The sequence below is a fragment of the Microcaecilia unicolor genome, chromosome 14, assembly GCF_901765095.1.
Source record: "Microcaecilia unicolor chromosome 14, aMicUni1.1, whole genome shotgun sequence".
In the NCBI taxonomy this organism is placed as follows: domain Eukaryota; kingdom Metazoa; phylum Chordata; class Amphibia; order Gymnophiona; family Siphonopidae; genus Microcaecilia; species Microcaecilia unicolor.
Window position 1 is genome coordinate 13,074,438 of NC_044044.1, and position 20,125 is coordinate 13,094,562.

General features: G+C 45.5%; 1 protein-coding gene across 1 annotated transcript in view; it reads left to right on the top strand.

The window, feature by feature from the left end:
* Window positions 1-20,125, top strand: part of GNB2 (G protein subunit beta 2) — an 85,619-nt gene that overhangs the window by 56,443 nt on the left and 9,051 nt on the right. Inside the window, exons 3-5 of the mRNA XM_030188154.1 lie at window positions 1,641-1,679; window positions 2,647-2,753; window positions 13,916-13,979. Of these exons, the coding sequence (XP_030044014.1) occupies window positions 1,641-1,679; window positions 2,647-2,753; window positions 13,916-13,979 (210 nt within the window). The remainder of the gene's footprint in view (window positions 1-1,640; window positions 1,680-2,646; window positions 2,754-13,915; window positions 13,980-20,125) is intronic.

The window sequence follows — 20,125 nt, forward strand, 5'->3', positions numbered from 1 at the left end:
TGGCTTAAAATTTTAAGATTATTCCACAAACATGACCTGTAGGGGAGGGTGGCAAAAAGGAAGCCACCGCTGAAGAAAAACCATATATAATGTTTGCAGAGAAAATACCCAGGGACACTGGTCTGTTGAGACCACAGTGACGTCTGCCTGGTTCAAATCCCACTGTGGCTTTTTGTGACCTTGAATAAGTCACTTAACCCTCCGTTGCCTTAGGTAAAAACTTGAAAGGCAATTCTATAGCTGCACATGTGCAATTTTGTGTGCCTTAATCGACACACGTGCAAATGCACTAAGCACTATTCTGCAAGGGGGGATATACAAGTGGGTGGAGCATGTGCATGTCTCCTATTTACACATGCATCTTATAGAATGCTCAACGTTTTGCAAACTGTATGGTAGACCTGGTGAACATGGGCGCGTCTACATGTAGGCGTAGTGATGCTAATTTACACCAGTGTTCTCTACCACAATCTTGGCGCCAGGATGCCATTATGGAATTGGCGCTCAACATGTATCATCGAGAGTTATAGAATTACCCCTTTAGATTTTGATTTGTGCTCAGAGAGTCGTTTGAGAACCACAGAGCACCTGCCAGACAGGTTTGTTTCCCCCTGAGGCAGCAGTAGAATACTGAGAAACGCTGGCCAACGTCGGGGAGACCTGATCTGCTCAATAGTTCTTAAAGAGCTTTTACAAACTTGGAAGAAAATTTTTTAAAAATTTGAATATATTTCAATAAATGTAGGATGATGATGGAAGGTCTTTTTAAACCTATGATGGATACTGAACGAATTTATACCTGTGATAAATCTGAGGCGCTTCCTTCCTATCAAGATAGAGATTCTGAGAACTGTTTGAATACTGAACACATGACTTGTGAAGTTTTCATTGTTGATTTTGGTGTACACTTCACCCCTTCTTAGTTGGGTTTGTTATTGTATAAAGACTGCATGTAAACTGTGACTCTGCCCAAAACCCACCCCTGAGCGTAAATACAGCAGAGTCGCGTAAAAGTACTTTCATTATTGTCATCCTGTGAACTTTTATGTTGGGGGTAATTTATAAGCAGCATTTCATGTGCATTTACTTGCATACACGTATGAAAAAGCCTTATTGAAACTTTTAACTTGTAGTGGCTGAATGTTGCTGCTATACAGATAATTTTGCCACTTATTCTCTGTTAGCCCCTCTACTGTGCAGGTAGTAGCATAGAGTTAGATATGCTTTGAACCTTTCGCTATGCATATAGTAGCTAAAAATACATGTGTAGCGGACTTACACATTTACCAGCGGCCAAATTGACCCCATCGTCTCTGTGTTCAGTGAGATTCTGACATTCTAAATTGGTGGCCTCTGATCCTAAGCCATTTGGATAGATTTCTCTTAAGTTGATGTTTGTTTTCTCACCTTGCCTCCATTTGTTTTGTGTCAACATTTTTATTGATGATATATCAAAATAAAGTGCCAACAAGCTCTAGATATAACATATATTACAGAACCAAACCGTCCACGTAAGTGTAGAATAATAATCATATCAACATTTTACCTTGCCTCCATTTTTATCTACTTCTAAGCAAGAACTATGTGAACCCTAATTTTTTGTGGTGATTGCATGGGTGTTCTCTTCTCTACTTTTGCAGGATGCAAGAAAAGCATGTGGGGATTCCACACTGGCTCAGGTGAGTGCTTCTTACTGTCTCCACCCCTAGCTCAGCTGATATTTTTAGGAGAATCATCCGTAGTCATGTAGCCAAATTCATCCTTCTGGAAAAGGAAGGCTGTGGATGTTGGCATGTGCTCCAGGGATCTTAAGCTCCGAGGTATCCAGTGGAAGCACTAAATCCATATCTCGGCAACTGATAACTAGGTACCGCAGGGACTGGGACCTCCCCCTACTCGTAACAATGAGAACCAGCTCTCCCCTGAGCAGTTTGAAAACTCATTTATCAATTTTGCTAATTTTTTGCCCCGTGAGATTAGTATGGCTGGGCCACACATTTCAGAATTGTTCATGGTACCTGCATTTGACAAGGAGCCCAGGGTATGCATGCTATACCAGTCAATAGGTTGGGGTGAGAATGAACGATGCTCATACCTGAGTAGGCGTAGATACTGCAGCCCCTCTGAGGTGTGACTTCAGAAATGGAATCATTGTAAATAGTATTGTATGTTTTTAGACATTCAGAGGGTAATTTTGCAATGGGGTGTTTAGGTTAATAGGCACAAATCCTGCAGAAATCGCACCTAGATTGAAAGTGCGGAGCACATTACGTCTACTTGAGAGCAGGTGTAACTGCATGGGCATGTATTGTAAAGTACATGTGTAGATCGTGAATCTACCCACATTTCATCCAAATTCTTCCCCTGAGCACATGCATGCGCTTGCTTGTCCTTCTAGTTGAGACCTAATTGTATAAGAGGTCCATTTACACGTGTAAATCGGCATTCTCTTTGCGATAATGGGTTATAAAATTATCCTCTCCTGTGCTGCTCCAGTTTTTGTTTTGAACCTGGGGTTAAGCTTGAAGTAAAAGTTGGAAGGGGCAAAACTGTTCTTTTCTTCACACGGTCTGGTTGTGAAGAGGGGTGACATGCTCCTTGAAAGGGTTATTTTTAATGCCATGGCTTTGTCTGAATTCTCCTCAGATCACTGCAGGCTTGGACCCTGTGGGACGGATTCAAATGCGGACACGGCGCACACTGCGGGGGCACCTGGCAAAGATCTATGCGATGCACTGGGGCACTGACTCGAGGTACTGAGTGGAGGAGTGGTGGGGGAAAATTCAGGTCTGACTATGTATAAGCACATTTTACTCATCTCCACATGAAGAGAGTTCGTTAGGAGTTGAAATTACAGTGGAATCAAACCATACAATCCTTATCTCAGAGAGTAAATATTGGGAGCCATAATCTTCAGTCCCTCCAATGGTGTAAATTCCATCAACCTAATGAAAATGCTATCATTCCATCAGCCTCAGCATCACAAAGTACTACCTACAAGTGGTTGGACCTTTTCTGGAATCTAGAAGAATCCAAGGGCAAAAGAGGTCCCTTCACTGTGCAGGAGAAATCCATGTATGTCAACCATGTAGAATTGAATAGTGTTCTAGGCTGCAGAGGTTTTTATTCATCTAATAGAGAACAAATCAGTCCTTGTTCAGAATAATCATGTATTACATCAGTGAACAGGGAGGCACAGGATCATTCTCTCTGTGTAGGAGCAACAGAATTGGTTAAAGTCCCTGAAGACTTTAATCATAGCTGCTTTGGTATTTACAATCTAGGAAAACAGAATCTCTTGGGAGACTCTTTCAGCCATTGTTTAGAACTTCAAAAATGGTCATTAAAGAAAGGGATAGTGGTAAATCGTCTGAGTTCATATGTCCATCATTAAATACATTTCATACCCCAGATGCTATACAAGTTTAAACATAGACAAAGGGGTTCATGATTCTCATAGCCTGTTTCTGATTCAGGTAAATCTGTTTCTGTCTTGCACAGGAAGTCTCTGTCCAGGATCCAGTGAGATTTTTCCAAATGCTAATTACTCCTGACCAACCTATATCCAAACCTTCGATTCAGCCCTCTCTTTCAGCTCTGCTGTTGTGAAGAAATCGTTTTACTTTCTCCGACAGTTATGGTCAATTAGAAATTCAGTAGATCAGAAATCATTATGCACTCTATCATATGCGTATATTACTAGGTGCTATGATTACTGTAATGTTATTTATGCCGGTATCATTAAAGCTAACGTGAAACGGTTACAAACCATTCAGAACACTGAAGCTCGTGTCATTTGTTGAGCCACCAAACATGATTGAATTACTCCTACAAATATCTTCATTGAATCCCTATTGAATTTAGAGTTAGATTCAAAATACTGACACACAAAGCACGTCACACCAACATACCATCTTATCTTGTGACACTGACAATTCCGTATACGCCAGGGCGTACTCTTCGCTCTTGTACAGAGAACAGGACTGGTTCTACCCCCGTCATCCAGGGCAAGACGGGATTCCACGCACACGTCAGCTTTCTACTTTCTCTCCCCGGCATTATGGAATTCTTTACCAAAACAAATTAGACTAGAAGGGTCCTACACCCCACTCATTCCGGGCCTCTACTGGCAACCAATGTAAACGTATCAATAAAGGGGTAACCCACTCACTAACATGCCCTGAAAATAATTAATCTGGCCATGATATTTTGTATTGTCTGCAATTTTTTAAGGAGACATTTCGGACAACCTAAATAAATGTTAGACTAATCAAGTTGCCCTAGTATTAAACTTTGAACCGCCAACTTAAATGTCCGAGGTGTCAACATATTCCTAATTTTCCATAGTTTCTTCATAATGAAAGTAATTTTCTTAGTCAGTGCATTTAACACCTAAAATCTTTAATTCGTTTCTAATGTAAAACTAGAATTTCTCAGTTTCAGGATGTTATCGTTCAAGACATCTGAGGTTTGTCCAATCATTAAAAACTTAATTTTTTTTCTTTATTCGTTTTAAACTATGAGATCGTATCCAACTCTCGAGCAAGTCAATACTGTTCGCTACTTGTTTTGATACTACCTCCACTGGCTGTACAACAGGTAACAAAACAGTAAGCTTGACTTATGTTTCCAAGGTTTGTTTATTTGTGACATTTATATCCCACATTATCCCAAACAAGTTTGAGTTCAGTGTGGCTTACAATAAACAGTATAGTATACATAACAAAGAATAATGCATAAGAAAGTAATTTGCTGTAAGAATCCTATTTTACAATACAGCATCATAAACATACTAGGATAGCTAGGTTGCAAAAATAACTGGTTGTATGCTGGCTTTGAACCATTGATTATTTTATTTATTCTAAAATGGATGTTTATGCTGCATGCACTCTGCACAAAAACGTCTCTTTCTCCAGTATTTTAGAACAGCTGTACATTGGCAGGTTCCGTTCTAAAATACTGGTGAAACCCGAGACACACTGACCTGCACATCTCAATTCCTACTTCTAGGACCTAAAATGGGGCTGTATTTTTTCCAACAGCCTCTTTTCTCTCCTATTGCATAGAGTTCTTCTGGGTTTTACACTCCAAATGTATTACTCTGGACTTTTCACATTAAAAGTTAACTGCCAAGCTTTAGAGAAGACCTCTAGATTTGTATATCACTTCTCATTCACTTTACCCTGTCTCGGATATTCACTCTGTTGCAGATCTTCCAGTGATCTGCAAAAAGGCACATTTTCCCTTCTAACTCTGAAGAGCATTCATGAAGATGTTGACCTTTGAGGCACTCCACTACTTACCTACCTTTTTTTCTTTCTTGCAAATAAATGCCATTTATACTCTGCAACTTAGAAAGAAATTAAGTTTGATTTCTTTTTCAATATTAATATTGAATATTATTGAACCAAAACACATAAAGCCCAAACTTGCTGTTCACTAATGCATCATACATTCACCTCTGAGCTCTCATTCCCGTATTATCACATCATTCATACCTTTACTCACAGAAAGATATATACCATATGTCTTCATGCCTTTTTATCGCTCTCTAAGCTCCCATTGTTTCCTTCCAAAGTTTCAATGTTTGTGTTCCATTGTTACATTCCTTAACGACACCTCAATTGTTTCGCATAACTCTGCACAATGTAATCCATAACCAATCTGTAACAAATTGTATATCCAACATTTAACCCATATTGTAAGCCACACTGAACCCGCAAAAAGGTGGGAAAATGTGAGATACAAATGCAATAAATAAATAAATTATGACATCCAGAGAGAGGTTTACTTTCAAGAGCTGCTTAGATAATTGGTGATATTTCAGTTTTTTTTTTAGAGATTTTTATTATATTAGAATATACTGTGTGTTGCATTGGTTTTTTTTGTATATTGATGAATTGATGTCATAAACCGCCTATTGCTTGTAACGAATGGTGATACAATAAATAAATGGTATGAAATTTGATTCCATTGCAGAGCTCTTTCCTCTCTCTCTGTCCTTCCACATACTTTTTGGATGCTGCAAGAATGCCATCATGCCCTGGAACACTGAAGGATTCTCTCCTGGATAGGTTTACTGCTTACCCTTCCTTTTTACCATCTTAAATCAGGGAAAGATCAAAAGTGAGAAACAGAAACCCATAGCCCAGAGATACCACATAAGTGTCTGATCAGGGTGCTTCTTGGCTCCCCTAAGGTTTTCTTTTTATGAAGACTGTCTCCCACCATTCCACTTTTCTCTCTAGGTTTCACACTGAACTGCACAGTTCAAACATTAACACAAGCAGTGTGCCTATTTGTTGAGGGAATTCCGTTATATTCTTTGTTGGATTGCGTTCCTTGCTTGTAATCTTGGAACCACTACTGCTTACCTATAATAGAGATTCTCCATCAACTGCAAGATAAATAAACACACATTCTCATCCTTCTTCAGTTTACAGTTGAAGCTAAGCTAGTAAGAAGTGTAGATGGTTCCCATGTAGGTCTGTAGCATGGGAATGTCTGCACGATCTCATAGAATTTTCCTGTGGTTTCCATCTTAGCATCGTCAGATTGTCTTCCACTTGTATGACTGATTTGTGTTGCTGTCAGTGGAGATCTCCCCTCCCTCCCTCTCTCTCTTTTATGCAAGCAGCTGTCTTCCATCATTTGTGTTGAGCAATTTGAAAGATACGGTCACACCACATGACTTTCAGATGATAGTACAGAGCCTGGTACTGACAAAAATTGATTACTGTAACTCTCTATTCTCCGAGGACAAGCAGGCTGCTTGTTCTCACTGATGGGTGACGTCCACGGCAGCCCCTCCAATCGGAAACTTCTCTAGCAAAGTCCTTTGCTAGTCCTCGCGCGCCCGCGCACACCGCGCATGCGCGGCCGTCTTCCCGCCCGAAACCGGCTCGAGCCGGCCAGTCTTCTATTGTCCGCACTCGGTACGGTCGTGTTTTCGCCGTGTCGAGCCCCGGAAAGTCGACCTCGCGCGTCCAAATTTATTTTGACGTGTTTTTTCTTCGGAAAAGTCTTTCAAGTGTCGGGAAGTGCTCCGGAACCCCCCCCCCCCCCGGGTTTCGTGTTAATCCTCCCCGTACTTCCAGCTTTTTGCCCCGATAAGTTTTCTTTCGTCGTCGGGGTAGGCCTTTTCGGCCTCGGTCGAGATTTTCTCCCTTACAAATTTTTTGGTGCTCTTTTTCCGTCATTTTGGACTTTGATTTCGTCGGCGCGATTTTTCCGCCCATGACATCGAAGCCTTCCAGCGGCTTCAAGAAGTGCACCCAGTGTGCCCGGGTTATCTCGCTCACTGATCGACACTCGTCGTGTCTTCAGTGTCTGGGGGCCGAGCACCGCCCTCAGAACTGCAGTCTGTGTTCCCTGCTTCAAAGGCGGACTCAGGTAGCGAGACTAGCCCAGTGGAACGTTTTGTTCTCGGGCTCTTCGTCGGCATCGGCACCGGGATCTTCGAGTGCATCGACGTCGTCAGCGTCCAGACCATCTTCCTCGGCCGCCCCTGCATCGAGTGAACCCTTACGCCAAGCCCCCTCCCTGCCCATCTTCAAGTCTTTGCTTAAAGCCCACCTCTTCAATGCTGCGTTCGGCACCTAACCCTTACCGTTCAGTGAATCCAGACTGCCCCAATTTGACTGCCCCGATCGGACCGACCGTTCACTTGTCTATTAGATTGTAAGCTCTTTGAGCAGGGACTGTCTCTCTTTGTTAAATTGTACAGCGCTGCGTAACCCTAGTAGCGCTCTAGAAATGTTAAGTAGTAGTAGTAGTAGTAGAGTGCATCGAGGCATCGGGCCTCTGCATCGGCGCCGAGACATCGGATAGCTGCATCGACGTCGGTGGTACCGGGACCTCGTCTGCTGATGTCGTCGGACGGTGGTGCATCGTCAGGAGTGCAGGTGAGGGCTGTCCATTCCCCTGCTGGTGGCGGTGAGCCTTCGGGTGGGTCTCCTCCTACCCTGAAGGCTCCTGCGGTACAGCCCCCCCGAGACCGACCTCCTTCGGCCTCGGCCCCGAGGAAGCGACGGCTGGATTCTACGTCCTCCTCGTCGGTGCCGGGGAGCTCCGGTGACATGCTTCGGAAGAAATCGAAGAAGCATCGACACCGGTCGCCTCCCCGCGTCGGCACCGAGAGCTCTGGGTCGCCGAGGGAGTCGGCACCCAGCAGGCATCGGCACCGAGAGGACCGCTCACCCTCTGTTCAAGAGGTGTCGATGCGCTCCACTCTGGACAGCCCGGAACAGCCTCCTCGCCCGGAACAGGTTCTGACGTCGACGCCTGCATCGACCTCTTTGCCTTTCTCTGCAGCCGCTCTGAAGAGAGCCTCCGGGCCGTTCTCCCAGAGATTCTGGGAGAGCTGTTGCGCCCTACCCCTCCGGTACCGGCGGTGCTTGCGCCTCCGGTACCGTCGAGCGTGGCGCCGGCTGGCCCATCGCCCGGGGTGAGGTCCCCGACGACTGCGGCCACCTCCCAGGAGGGCTCCCCGCCTACGTCGGCGGAGGGAGCTTCGCCGATGTGGGCCAGGGAGTCTACCTCTCGACGCCCCCATCGTGGACGTGGCTCCACTGAGTCGAGCCGGGCGAGGTTGCAGACACAGGTTCGTGAACTTGTGTCTGACACCGAGGGTGAGGCCTCGTGGGAGGAAGAAGAAGACCCCAGATATTTCTCTGACGAGGAGTCTGAGGGTCTTCCTTCTGATCCCACTCCCTCTCCTGAAAGACAGCTTTCTCCTCCTGAGAGTCTGTCTTTCGCTTCCTTTGTCCGGGAGATGTCTACGGCCATCCCCTTCCCGGTGGTTGTGGAGGACGAGCCCAGGGCTGAAATGTTTGAGCTCCTGGACTATCCTTCTCCACCTAAGGAAGCGTCCACTGTTCCCTTGCACCATGTCCTAAAAAAGACATTGCTTGCGAACTGGACAAAACCTCTAACTAATCCCCACATCCCCAAGAAGATCGAGTCCCAGTACCGGATCCATGGGGACCCAGATCTGATGCGCACCCAGTTGCCTCATGATTCTGGAGTTGTGGATCTGGCCCTAAAGAAGGCTAAGAGTTCTAGGGAGCATGCTTCGGCGCCCCCGGGCAAGGACTCTAGAACCTTAGACTCCTTTGGGAGGAAGGCCTACCATTCCTCTATGCTCGTGGCCAAAATCCAGTCTTATCAGCTCTACACGAGCATACACATGCGGAACAATGTGCGGCAGTTGGCGGGCTTGGTTGATGCTCTTCCCCCTGAGCAAGCCAAGCCTTTTCAGGAGGTGGTCAGGCAGCTGAAGGCGTGCAGAAAATTCCTGGCCAGAGGGGTGTATGACACCTTTGATGTTGCGTCCAGGGCCGCTGCTCAAGGTGTGGTGATGCGCAGGCTCTCATGGCTGCGTTCCGCCGACCTGGAGAATAGACTCCAGCAGCGGATTGTGGACTCGCCTTGCCGTGCGGACAACATTTTTGGAGAGAAAGTCGAACAGGTGGTAGAGTCTCTCCACCAGCGGGACACCGCATTCGACAAGTTCTCCCGCCGGCAGCCTTCAGCATCTACCTCTACAGGTAGAAGATTTTTCGGGGGAAGGAAGACTGTTCCCTACTCTTCTGGTAAGCGTAGGTACAATCCTCCTTCTCGACAGCCTGCGGCCCAGGCTAAGCCCCAGCGCGCTCGCTCTCGTCAGCAGCGTGCGCCTCAGCCAGGCCCCTCGGCTCCCCAGCAAAAGCAAGGGGCGAGCTTTTGACTGGCTCCAGCAGAGCATAGCCGACATCCAAGTGTCAGTGCCGGGCGACCTACCAGTCGGGGGGAGGTTGAAAGCTTTTCACCAAAGGTGGCCTCAAATAACCTCCGACCAGTGGGTTCTCCAAATAGTCCGGCAAGGATACACCCTCAATTTGGCCTCAAAACCTCCAAATTGTCCACCGGGAGCTCAGTCTTACAGCTTCCAGCACAAGCAGGTACTTGCAGAGGAACTCTCCGCCCTTCTCAGCGCCAATGCGGTCGAGCCCGTGCCATCCGGGCAAGAAGGGCTGGGATTCTATTCCAGGTACTTCCTTGTGGAAAAGAAAACAGGGGGGATGCGTCCCATCCTAGACCTAAGGGCCCTGAACAAATATCTCGTAAAAGAAAAGTTCAGGATGCTTTCCCTGGGCACCCTTCTCCCCATGATTCAGCAAAACGATTGGCTATGCTCTCTGGACTTGAAGGATGCCTACACACACATCCCGATACTGCCAGCTCACAGACAGTATCTGCGATTTCAGTTGGGCACACGCCACTTCCAGTACTGTGTGCTACCCTTTGGGCTCGCCTCTGCGCCCAGGGTGTTCACAAAGTGCCTAGCTGTGGTAGCAGCGGCACTTCGCAGGCTGGGGGTGCACGTGTTCCCATATCTCGACGATTGGCTGGTGAAGAACACATCCGAGGCAGGAGCCCTGCAGTCCATGCAGATGACTATTCGCCTCCTGGAGCTACTGGGGTTTGTGATAAATTATCCAAAGTCCCATCTTCTCCCAGTGCAGAAACTCGAATTCATAGGAGCTCTGCTGGATTCTCGGACGGCTCGCGCCTATCTCCCAGAGACGAGGGCCAACAACTTGTTGTCCCTCGTCTCGCGGGTGCGAGCGTCCCAGCAGATCACAGCTCGGCAGATGTTGAGATTGCTGGGCCGCATGGCCTCCACAGTTCATGTGACTCCCATGGCCCGTCTTCACATGAGATCTGCTCAATGGACCCTAGCCTCCCAGTGCTATCAGGCTGCTGGGGGTCTAGAAGACGTGATCCACCTGTCCACGAGTTTTCTCGAATCCCTGTATTGGTGGACAATCTGGTCCAATTTGACTCTGGGACGTCCTTTCCAAATTCCTCAGCCACAAAAAGTGCTGACACGGATGCGTCTCTCCTGGGATGGGGAGCTCATGTCGATGGGCTTCACACCCAAGGAAGCTGGTCCCTCCAGGAGCGCGGTCTACAGATCAATCTCCTGGAGTTGCGAGCGATCTGGAACGCTCTGAAGGCTTTCAGAGATCGGCTGTCCCATCAAATTATCCAAATTCAGACAGACAACCAGGTTGCCATGTACTATGTCAACAAGCAGGGGGGCACCGGATCTCGCCCCCTGTGTCAGGAAGCCGTCAGCATGTGGCTCTGGGCTCGCCGTCTCGGCATGGTGCTCCAAGCCACATATCTGGCAGGCGTAAACAACAGTCTGGCCGACAGACTGAGCCGGATTATGCAACCTCACGAGTGGTCGCTCAACTCCAGAGTGGTGCGCCAGATCTTCCAAGCGTGGGGCACCCCCTTGGTGGATCTCTTCGCATCTCGAGTGAACCAAAAAGTCCCTCAGTTCTGTTCCAGGCTTCAGGCCCACGGCAGACTGGCATCGGATGCCTTCCTCCTGGATTGGGGGGAGGGCCTGCTGTATGCTTATCTTCCCATTCCTCTGGTGGGGAAGACTTTGTTGAAACTCAAGCAAGACCGAGGCACCATGATTCTGATTGCTCCTTTTTGGCCGCGTCAGATCTGGTTCCCTCTTCTTCTGGAGTTATCCTCCGAAGAACCGTGGAGATTGGAGTGTGTTCCGACCCTCATCACGCAGGACGAAGGGGCTCTTCTGCATCCCAGCCTCCGGTCCCTGGCTCTCACGGCCTGGATGTTGAGAGCGTAGACTTTGCCTCTTTGGGTCTGTCAGAGGGTGTCTCCCGCGTCTTGCTTGCTTCCAGGAAAGATTCCACTAAGAGGAGTTACTTCTTTCTGTGGAGGAGGTTTGCCGTCTGGTGTGACAGCAAGGCCCTAGCTCCTCGCTCTTGTCCTACACAGACCCTGCTTGAATACCTTCTGCACTTGTCTGAGTCTGGTCTTAAGACCAACTCTGTAAGAGTTCACCTTAGCGCGATCAGTGCATACCATTACCATGTGGAAGGTAAGCCGATCTCAGGACAGCCTTTAGTTGTTCGCTTCATGAGAGGTTTGCTTTTGTCAAAGCCCCCTGTCAAGCCTCCTACAGTGTCATGGGATCTCAATGTCGTTCTCACCCAGCTGATGAAACCTCCTTTTGAGCCACTGAATTCCTGCCTTCTGAAGTACTTGACCTGGAAGGTCATTTTCTTGGTGGCAGTTACTTCAGCTCGTAGAGTCAGTGAGCTTCAGGCCCTGGTAGCCCAGGCCCCTTACACCAAATTTCATCATAACAGAGTAGTCCTCCGCACTCACCCTAAGTTCTTGCCAAAGGTCGTGTCGGAGTTCCATCTGAACCAGTCAGTTGTCTTGCCAACATTCTTTCCCCGTCCTCATTCCTGCCCTGCTGAACGTCAGCTGCACACATTGGACTGCAAGAGAGCATGGCCTTCTACCTGGAGCGGACACAGCCCCCACAGACAGTCCGCCCAATTGTTTGTTTCTTTGATCCCAATAGGAGGGGAGTGGCTGTAGGGAAACGCACCATATCCAATTGGCTAGCAGATTGCATTTCCTTCACTTACGCCCAGGCGGGGCTGGCTCTTGAGGGTCATGTCACGGCTCATAATGTTAGAGCCATGGCTGCGTCGGTAGCCCACTTGAAGTCAGCCTCTATTGAAGAAATTTGCAAAGCTGCGACGTGGTCATCTGTCCACACATTCACATCTCATTACTGTCTGCAGCAGGATACCCGACGCGACAGTCGGTTCGGGCAGTCAGTTCTTCAGAACCTGTTTGGGCTTTAGGATCCAACTCCACCCCCGAGGGCCCTGTTTGTTCTGTTCCAGGCTGCACTCTCAGTTAGTTGGTAAATTTTTTAGGTCAATCTCAGTTATGTCCTCGCCGTTGCGAGGCCAAATTGACCATGGTTCTTGTTTTGAGTGAGCCTGGGGGCTAGGGATACCCCATCAGTGAGAACAAGCAGCCTGCTTGTCCTCGGAGAAAGCGAATGCTACATACCTGTAGAAGGTATTCTCCGAGGACAGCAGGCTGATTGTTCTCACAAACCCGCCCACCTCCCCTTTGGAGTTGTGTCTTCCCTTGAAGTGTATTGTCTTGCTACATACTGGACTGGCCGGCTCGAGCCGGTTTCGGGCGGGAAGACGGCCGCGCATGCGCGGTGCGCGCGGGCGCGCGAGGACTAGCAAAGGACTTTGCTAGAGAAGTTTCCGATTGGAGGGGCTGCCGTGGACGTCACCCATCAGTGAGAACAATCAGCCTGCTGTCCTCGGAGAATACCTTCTACAGGTATGTAGCATTCGCTTTTCTGGGAATACCATCATCCCGAATCTAAGCTCTGCAGGTCATCCAAAACGCAGCTGCTCGATTTGATTACTGGAATCTCAAGGTCTGAACACATCACTCCCAACATTTAAAAAAAAATTACATTGGCTTCCTGTAACATACAAAGTTCAATACGAGACTGTTGTATTGACTGTTCCAGCCTACTTTCGTACTATGCTGCAATCATATAAACTGAAACGAGCACTGAGATCCAAGACGTCTTGTCAGCTCTGTTTACCTTCGTCAAAGTCGTCTAACTACATAGAGACAAACTATGGACCTTCTCTATCACTTCCCCATCCTTGTGAAATGCTCTACCTGGATACCTGAGATTATTTGAAGATACTCAACAATTCAAGTGATTGCTAAAAACGCATGTTTGTGGAAAGCCTTTTTTGCTACATGAGGATTTATCTTTGACTTTTGGTTGTTTTTGTTTTGTAGTTACAGTCGTTTTATTGGTCATGTTTCATCATCATATGCTTAGCGATTGTTGCGTGTCAAGGACCATGTATGTGACTATTGTTTAAGACTATGTATGTGACTATTGTTACCTTGGATAAAGGTGGGATATAAATGTAGTAAGTAAATAAATATTACCATTTTGCTGCCCTCCAAAATCTATCGTAAATTGACCTTGAATCCCCTTGCTTTTTTTGCTGTTATGTTCTTTTTCTGTTTCATTTCTCAGATTATTGGTGAGTGCATCTCAGGATGGGAAGCTGATCATCTGGGACAGTTACACCACAAACAAGGTACGACTTCTGACTCCATCCTGCAAGGGCCAAGGGCATATATGCACTCAGTGTATCTCCCATCCCCTAACTCCAGGGAAGAGGGGCATCTGGTTGTACTGAGAACATGGGTCTTGATATGCCTTGAACTCTGTTATAGTTATAGCTATATATTTTTTTTTTTTTTACTGGACTAAATACATTTTTTTAAATGAGCTTTCGAAGGTAACCCTTCTTCGGATCAGAAATTCAGAAATGAGCATTCCAATGACAGTCTCATGGGGAAGGTGTGGTGGGGAGGGGGGTGAGAAACAGGGAGAGATGGATGTGTGATCAGGGGCTGACAAAGCAGTATAATTTTTATGGTTTATAATGTGATAGGGCTTAACAAAGATCTGGGTTTTCTTTCTGGTGGGTGCCAAAATGTTTCATCATTTTAACTTCAAAGTTTTTACGTTCCTGGATGGTTTTGAAATTTCTTTTGGTATTCTCACCAATAAAGTTATTAGTGCTGTGGTCTGGCAAATTGCTGACCTACAGAGGTGTCATCCTGGTTAGCACTATATTTTTTGATGTGGTGTCTGTGTAGATTCAGTCTCGTCTTGAGCATTTGGCCTGTCTCTCCAACATAGCATCCTTTTTCACATTTTTGCATTGAATAATATACACTACATTTGAAGAAAAGCATTTGTGCAATTCTCTTCCTGTAGATTTGAATTACATTATATGAGATTTCGTAGGCTGCTAAAGGCTTGGTTGTTTCAAAAATATAACCTATGTACTTGGTGTTTTTATGTTGACTGTTACTTAATGTATTTTCTTTTTTGGAGTTATGTAATTTTTGTAATCCATCCTGAGCTTTTTTTTTTGTTAGTGATGGCATATAAAAAATAGTCTTAGGGAGCAGAGAACACTTTTGTTTCCCTTACATCCCTTTCTGTTTGGAGACTTAGAGGCAGAAAGCTTATGGAGATCTGAACTGGGATTTATTAAATTACTTATCGCTGATATTTATTTCCAGAGATTCTTTGCCTCTTTTTTTGCACTTAAATTTGTTGTACCCGTTAAGGTTAATGGTGTATATTGGGTCTAGCTGATTGCTGATGACCTCTATGTGTGAGTTGTCTGTAGCCGTTAGGGATAATATCAAACAGTTAAGAGACGAGTGGTCACCAAACAAAGAACGTAGTGACAATTGTACCCCCAAAACAATTAGTGAAACTAATGGCATATGAGTGACGGGGAGGAAAAGGTCTCATAAGACACCCAGGCTCTACTCCATTAATTCAACTTGAGAGGACTCTCAGAGACTGTAGATGATCAATATAATCACTGACCAAAAAACCTCCACCGTCCAAAATCATAAGCCTCATAGGGGCTCATTTTCAAAGCACTTAGACTTACAAAGTTACATAGGTTACTATGGAACTTTGTAAGTCTAAGTGCTTTGAAAATAGGCCTCATAGTCTACTAGGAATCTAAGATGTTTAGGTAGTCAATTCCAACCCACGCCAATTTTGGATAATGTGAGTTATAACCATCATAAATAAATAAAATCTGTGGTTTGTTTTAAGCTCTTAAAGTGCCTTGTTAACGTCTTCACACCTTTGTCCAAGCGAGTGGAGGAGTGGCCTAGTGGTTAGGGTGGTGGACTTTGGTCCTGAGGAACTGAGTTCGATTCCCACTTCAGGCATAGGCAGCTCCTTGTGACTCTGGGCAAGTCACTTAACCCACCATTGCCCCATGTAAGCCGCATTGAGCCTGCCATGAGTGGGAAAGCGCAGGGTACAAATGTAACTAAAATTAAATAGATACTATTGGAGATTCTACATGGAATGTTGCTAGTCCACTAGCAACATTCCATGTAGAAGGCTGCGCAGGCATCTGTTTCTGTGAGTCTGACGTCCTGCACGTACGTGCAGGATGTCAGACTCGCAGAAGCCTGCGCGGCCCCATTGGTGATCTGCAAGGGCCGACTTCTAGTGGAATAGCAACATTCCATGTAGAATCTCAAATAGTAGCAACAGTGGAGGAGTGGCCTAGTGGTTAGGGTGGTGGACTTTGGTCCTGGGGAACTGAGTTGGATTCCCACTTCAGGCACAGGCAGCTCCTTGTGACTCTGGGCAAGTCACTTAACCCTCCATTGCCCCATGTAAGCCGCATTGAGCCTGCCATGAGTGGGAAAGCGCGGGGTACAAATGTAACAAAAATAAAATAGATACTATTGGAGATTCTACATGGAATGTTGCTACTATTGAGATTCTGTTGCTACTGTTGGAGATTCTACATGGAATGTTGCTACTATTGAGATTCTGTTGCTACTGTTGGAGATTCTACATGGAATGTTGCTACTATTGGAGATTCTACTTGGAATGTTGCTATTCCACTAGCAACATTCCATGTAGAAGGCTGCGCAGGCTTCTGTTTCTGTGAGTCTGACGTCCTGCACGTACGTACGTGCAGGACGTCAGACTCACAGAAGCAGAAGCCTGCGCGGCCACATTGGTGATCTGCAAGGGCCGACTTCTAATCTCAAATAGTAGCAACAGTGGAGGAGTGGCCTAGTGGTTAGGGTGGTGGACTTTGGTCCTGGGGAACTGAGTTAGATTCCCACTTCAGGCACAGGCAGCTCCTTGTGAGTCTGGGCAAGTCACTTAACCTTCCATTGCCCCATGTAAGCTGCATTGAGCCTGCCATTAGTGGGAAAGCGCGGGGTACAAATGTAACAAAAATAATTTATGGATTCTTCCATCTAAAAAATAAAATTGAATAATGCATTATAGTAGGACTTTTTCACTAAAGTACACAGTATGCTTTAGATTTTGTGTGAAAGAACCACCGTAGAAAGTCAATGAACAATTAAAAACACAAAAAAAGCAGACATTCTAGCTGGAGCTTCTCACCTTTCCTCATGGTGCTGTGTTTTTTAATTATCTTTCCCTCCGTGGTGATGGAGAAGTGGCACAGAAATTAAGGATTTTTTTTTTTTTTTTTGCATAGAAGGATGGAGTATTTAGAAAATCAATAAAAGAACACTCTTTTGAATTCCCCCAAAGTCATCACCGTTAATGTCACCTTGGGATATGGTTTGTAAATATCTAAGTGAAATGTTGAAAAATGTCATCTGAGACACTTCCCCCGTATTGTGAGGGCACAATATTTGTCTTTGCCTGGCCACTCAAACTGTTGGAGCTCAAGCGGGTTCTCCATCTAGGCTGGATATGACAAGAGTGTTTGTAATCCTGTTTGGAGGTGGAGACATAGAGAACTACCTTTGCCTTGGAACCAGACCAAAAATGCAGGTCTAAGATTGTATTTCAGCTATATGGAGAATTTTTTTGAGGATCTGCAGTTAAAATAGTTCCTGATTTGTCTAAAGCTTTGCAGAGATGACGTCAAAGAGCTTCAGTCTCCCAGGGCTTTGCTTTTTATTTATATTTTCCTTGTAATTGTGCTTTGATTTATGAGGGGAAATCTTACATATTTTTTGATCCTAACCGATTAATTGGATTTTTAAAGTCTGTAACGAAAAATTGAGGATTCAAACATGATGTTTTGGAAGTGATAGACAGAATCGCTGTAAGGCTGGCTCTGGGGTACTGCTCTGATTGCAGCTGTTTGTTGATTTCCTTTTTCTTTTTTTTTTAAATTTGCTAACATCGTTGGCCCTGTTTCTTTAATAATTTGCGGATGATACTAAGATTTGCAACAGAGTGGACACCCGGGATGGAGTGGAAAGCATGAAAAAGGATCTGAGGAAGCTAGAAGAATGGTCTAAGGTTTGGCAATTAAAATTCAATGCGAAGAAATGCAAAGTGATGCACTTAGGGAGTAGAAACCCACGAGAGACGTATGTGTTAGGCGGTGAGAGTCTGATAGGTACTGAGGGGGAGAGGGATCTTGGGGTGATAGTATCCGAGGATCTGAAGGCTACGAAACAGTGTGACAAGGCGGTGGCTGTAGCGAGAGGTTGCTAGGCTGTATAGAGAGACGTGTGATCAGCAGAAGAAAGGAAGTGTTGATGCCCCTGTACAAATCGTTGGTCAGGCCCCACCTGGAGTATTGTGTTCAGTTTTGGAGGCCGTACCTTACGAAGGATGTTTAAAAAATGGAAGCGGTGCAAAGAAAAGCTACGAGAATGGTACAGGATTTGCGTTCCAAGACGTATGAAGAGAGACTTGCTGACCTGAACATGTATACCCTGGAGGAAAGGCGGAACAGGGGTGATATGATACAGATGTTCAAATATTTGAAAGGTATTAATCCACAAACAAATCTTTTCCGGAGAGGGGAAGGCGGTAGAACGAGAGGACATGAAATGAGATTGAAGGGGGGCAGACTCAGGAAAGATGTCAGGAAGTATTTTTTCACAGAGAGGGTGGTGGACGCTTGGAATGCCCTCCCGCGGGAGGTGGTGGAGATGAAAACGGTAACGGAATTCAAACATGCGTGGGATATGCATAAAGGAATCCTGTGCAGAAGGATCCTCAGAAGCTTAGCCGAAATTGGATGGCGGAGCAGGTGGGGAGAAGAGGGGTTGGTGGTTGGGAGGCGAGGATAGGGGAGGGCAGACTTATACGGTCTGTGCCAGAGCCGGTGATGGGAGGCAGGACTGGTGGTTGGGAGGTGGGAAATACTGCTGGGCAGACTTGTACGGTCTGTGCTCTGAAAAAGGCAAATACAAATCAAGGTAAGGTATACACATATGAGTTTGTCTTGTTGGGCAGACTGGATTGACCGTGCAGGTCTTTTTCTGCCGTCATCTACTATGTTACTATGAGGCATATTTTCAAAGCACTTGGACTTACAAAGCTCCATAGATTTCTATGTAACTTTGTAAGTCTAAGTGCTTTGAAAATGAGCCTCCATGTGGATGGAAAGTAATTCTGAGTGTGGTTTCCTAATGTGTTTGTCTTATTTCTTTAATTTGAATCAATATATTTGTAAAATTCAAATATAAAAATAAATCACAATGTCTTGGATTACTTAAGTCTTCTTACCCTTTGTCATAGCAAACTCAAATTAGCTGTGCCCACAGTAGCTGAGCTGTTCTGTAGTATGAAGTGAATTCGATTCAAAGGTGTAAACATGTCAAAGAGAAATCCAGGATTCAGTTTTTCAGAGGTACAACATGGATGGAGGATATAAAGAAAATGTCAGTGCTTTGACTATTCCTTGGGACATTCCCAGGTCTATCATTTTAAAGTGAAAACAATTTGGCACTGCCAAGACAATGCTTTGATAGACCATCTCTCCAGCTGTGAATTAAGGAAACCATTGAGAGAAGTTACTGTGAGAGGGCTAAGATTACTTTAAAAGAATGACAGAGGTCTTTTCCTGAGATGGGAACACGTTGACTACGAGGTATTTGATAATTTGGCCACAAACCTGCTGTGAGGGTGACCACTACTACTACTACTACTATTTAGCATTTCTATAGCGCTACAAGGCGTACGCAGCGCTGCACAAACATAGAAGAAAGACAGTCCCTGCTCAAAGAGCTATGTAATAAAAGTGAGCCAAGTATAGGACAATCAAGCCATTGTGACATCACTGATGAGGTTGGCTCTTATTGGTGGCCTGAGGCATTATGACATCACAATATTAGCTCTGGTTACAAGAGACTACTACTACTACTATTTATCACTTCTATAGCGCTACAAGGCGTACGCAGCGCTGCACAAACATAGAAGAAAGACAGTCCCTGCTCAAAGAGCTATGTAATAAAAGTGAGCCAAGTATAGGACAATCAAGCCATTGTGACATCACTGATGAGGTTGGCCCTTATTGGTGGCCTGAGGCATTATGACATCACAATATTAGCTCTGGTTACAAGAGACTACTGCTACTACTATTTAGCATTTCTATAGCGCTACAAGGCGTACGCAGCGCTGCACAAACATAGAAGAAAGACAGTCCCTGCTCAAAGAGCTTACAATCTAATAGACAAAAAATAAAGTAAGCAAATCAAATCAATTAATGTGAAGCCACTGCTGAAAGAAAAATCACATACTTTGCCGCATTTGCAAAGAAACACTGAAGGGACACTGCATGCGCACGTGAGAGAGTTTTTTTTAGTTTGATTAAACCCAAGTGGACTTTTCTGATCTCGGCACTAAATGATGTGTGCAGCTCCATACCTACATTAAAGCTTGGCGCTGGTAACA